This window comes from Elephantulus edwardii, unplaced genomic scaffold, assembly GCF_000299155.1.
Source record: "Elephantulus edwardii isolate Elephantulus edwardi_28Jun2011 unplaced genomic scaffold, EleEdw1.0 scaffold00049, whole genome shotgun sequence".
NCBI lineage: Eukaryota > Metazoa > Chordata > Mammalia > Macroscelidea > Macroscelididae > Elephantulus > Elephantulus edwardii.
The window spans coordinates 4,937,823-4,941,429 of NW_006399799.1; the positions used below are offsets into that span (position 1 = coordinate 4,937,823).

General features: G+C 40.5%; 1 protein-coding gene across 1 annotated transcript in view; it reads right to left on the reverse strand.

Annotated features, from left to right (window-relative positions):
* Nucleotides 1-3,607, reverse strand: part of KIAA0319L (KIAA0319-like ortholog) — a 190,710-nt gene that overhangs the window by 98,424 nt on the left and 88,679 nt on the right. Inside the window, exon 3 of the mRNA XM_006886434.1 lies at nt 1,988-2,502. Within this exon, the coding sequence (XP_006886496.1) occupies nt 1,988-2,502 (515 nt within the window). The remainder of the gene's footprint in view (nt 1-1,987; nt 2,503-3,607) is intronic.

A 3,607-nucleotide genomic window follows, 5' to 3' on the forward strand; every position in this document is an offset into this window, starting at 1 on the left:
CTCTCTAAGGACCAGTCCCTCCTTGCAACATGCCCAAAGTATCTCAGACAAAGCTTCAGAATCCTTGACTCCAAGGAGCATTCTGGCTTCACCCTCTCCAGGACAAACCTATTTGTTCTCCTAGCAGTCCATGGCATATTCAACACTCTTCTCCAGTACCACAGCTCAAAGACATCAATTCTCTTTCTATCAACCCTATTCACTGTCCAACTCTCCGATGCATAGCACGTAACTGCAAAGACTATAGCCGGGATCAGGTGCACCTTAGTCTCCAGCTTGACGCTGTTGCTCTTCAGTACTCTTGAGAGGTCCCTCACAGCTGACTTTCCCAATGCAATTCGTCTCTTGATTTGCTGGCTGCTGGTACCAAGAGTGTTGACTGTGGAGCCAAGTAAACTAAACCTGTTAACTATCTCAATCTCTTCACCATCCATACTGATGCTGCCAATTGGACCAATGGTGAGAATCTTTGTTTTCTTAATGTTGAGCTTCAATCCGTATTAAAGGCTGCAGGAGATGTTCAATAAATATGGCAAACATAACTACCAATAATAGTCTTAACAAATAAGTTTCCTACATATATACATGACCCATATGCTCAAGTGATCACTTTTCTTTTGTGTTCCTATGATAAGTTTATTAATACAACTTATATACCACTATAAATACCTATCTTTATGTCAGAGTCCCTCCTAGACTATAAACTCCAAGGGTATGGAACATATCTTTTATACCTTTTTATCACTAGTACTTAGAAACTTGACACTGACAAAAAAAAATCCCGATGCCAAAGTTGATTCTGACTTGGGACAAAGTAAAACTGCCTACAGAGTTTCCAAGGCTATAAATAGTTATAGGGCTGAATGTCTCATCTTTCTCTGATGAAATGATAGGCTTTTCCTTAATATTAAATATGAGTTCTAATTCTAGTTATATTATTCATTAGTTGGAAGTCACAAGATAATTTTTTAATCCCTTTTAGCCTCAGTTTTCTTATTAGTATATCAGAACTAATAATGCAAAACCAGACAATTTAGTTAATTGTGACTCACAGGGAGACTACAAAGCTATCATAGAATGTCAAATCTTTCTCCCATGGAATAGCTGGGAGGTTCAAATTGCTAACCTTCTGGTTAGCAGGTGAGCATCTTCACCACTGTGCTTACCAGATCTCCTACACTAATAAATACCTATTTGAGTTACTATTATGAAAATGAAATAAAATAACATAGTACAATGATTAGCATACACAGTGCCTGACATGTAGTAGCCTCCCCTCTTTGTTTTTAATTTGACAGAGACAGGAGGATGAAATAAATAGAAAAATAAGCCACAGCAATCAAGGGAGACTGAGCATAGAGTGAGTCATTACTTTTAATCATTTGCCCAGGAAATCAACAATGAAAAAGGATAAAAAGCCGATAAAATCTATTGGTGCTATCTCCCTAGATGCACACACAGCTTGGTCAGAAAACAACCCAGAGACCTCTTGGCTAATGGCCACATCTGGCTCCCCAGCCCAGCAGGTCATATCTTAATCTTCAGTACCAGGCATGGTTAATTGAGACTAGGACAGAAATACCTCATAAAGAGTGTGTTTACAGGAGAAAAAAGGGGAGGAGAAGGAGAATTTGACTGCAACTACATCAATCAAGTGTTTGCAATCTGGCAGAATATACTGCAAAACAGTTGGTGAAGACTAACACCCACACAACTGCACTTACCTGTAGCCAAAAAACAGCTTAGACTAGATAATGAGCAGCTTTTTGCAGTTATCAAAACAATAGTCAGACTTGCACTGAGCAAACATTTCTCAGGTCAAAATTCTTTTGAACCTCTAGGCAGCACAAACATGACAACAAACTGCTTTGTACATACATTCCTTAGACTCTGAGCACAGGCCATAAACATCAGGTTTACTGCTCTGTGTACCAAACGCTGGGGCAGATTCAACAACACCTCTGCTCCAACTTCAGAAAATGCTTACCTCTGCAGAGTCATTGGTACTCAGATCAGCTTGCTCCTTGGAGTCTTTCTTCATAAAATGTTGTGTGGCTACCGTTGTAACCACTTCTTCCTTGGTACTATCTCTCTTCTGAAGCTTCCTGATTAAGATATGATGGTCACTGGAAGATACAGCAGGTATCAGTGGTGCTCTGGTCCTCCGAGATGCTCTGCTCCAACCTAGCCCCAGAAGAGGTGGTGTATTATCCTCAGGTGGAAAGCCCAAACCATGTACAATCTGGGATTTTTTTAAAAACACTAGCATTGAATTAGACGAGTCTGTCTTAAAAGCCTGGCAGCTCTGGGGCCTGCTGCAGTTTGCCTGAATGCACATCCCTTCCAGCCACCAAAAGGCATGGCAGGCAGAGTCCTGACAACAGGCGGCCCAACATGACTGGAGAGCAGTTCCTTCATGAAGCCAGAGGTGATTTTCTCCTCCAGATCTTAGGCCAACACCAAACTCTGTCTTCCCCTGTTGGCACCTGCTCCCACTGGCATCTAAAAACAAAAAATGAAAGCATTTTAAAATGAAATAAAAACAGAGACTACTTCTCTGTAAGGAATCCTCAACTCTAACACTTGAGATTATTTTCAAGAATGGTTTTTATGAGGGTGGGAAAGCTGTCTAGTGAATGAAACACAGGAAACAAAAAATATTTTTTGGCTCCAGATATTTTAGCTTGTATAAATACTGCTCCATATTTGTTAATGGCTCATCTCAATGAGTCCCCTCCACAGATCTTGACACAAAAGCTAGTTCATGAAAGAGATAAACAGAGGACCTAAAAAAAAAAGTTGAAAGGTGGGGAGAACTGAGGCCCACCACCTTTCACCTCCCACTTACCCTCAAAGCATTTCTTAGGGACAATATGAAGACTACAGGACCAATGGACAATGGAGTAGGCAGATTAACAAGCTGGAATAGTTATTTCCCTCATAGAGCTGGCTACAATATAAAATTGAGTATTTCTGATCTCATGAATATTTCAAGTAAGTTCATTTCAATCAGTTGTTTGCCAAAGCCATGGGGTTTTGCACATTCACAGCGTCAGTCACAGCAGTACAGAGGTTTACCAAAAATGTTACTTTGAGAAAAAACTTGCAAATGAAAAGATATTTGATGGCAAAGATAGAGGGTTAGTAAAAAGTAGAGGATTAGGGAATGAGAGATATAATGGATTGACACAATGACTGTAACAATGAAATTAAGTATGGTGGAGATTATGAAAGTGGCACAGAATAGGGAGAGGTTTTGATTTGTGGTTCACAAGGATCAAGAAGTCTACTGCTATTAAGCTAGGCAGTATGGTCCAAAATTCTGACTAGTGCTGTTTTTGGACAAACTTTGGGCTACTGAATTACATTAGGCATGAAACTAATATTCTTGAAATAATAATACCTTTTGTTTGTTGTTGTTGTTGTTGTTGTTGTTATGTGCCGTAGAGTCCTTTCCGACTCACAGCGACCCTATGCACAACAACCCTAAACCCTGCTCTATCCTGCGCCAACCGCACTGCCTCTGATTACCCCAGTCACCGAATCAATCCATCTCATAGAGGATCTTCCCCTCCTGCGCTGTCCCTCCACCCTCCCAAGCATGATG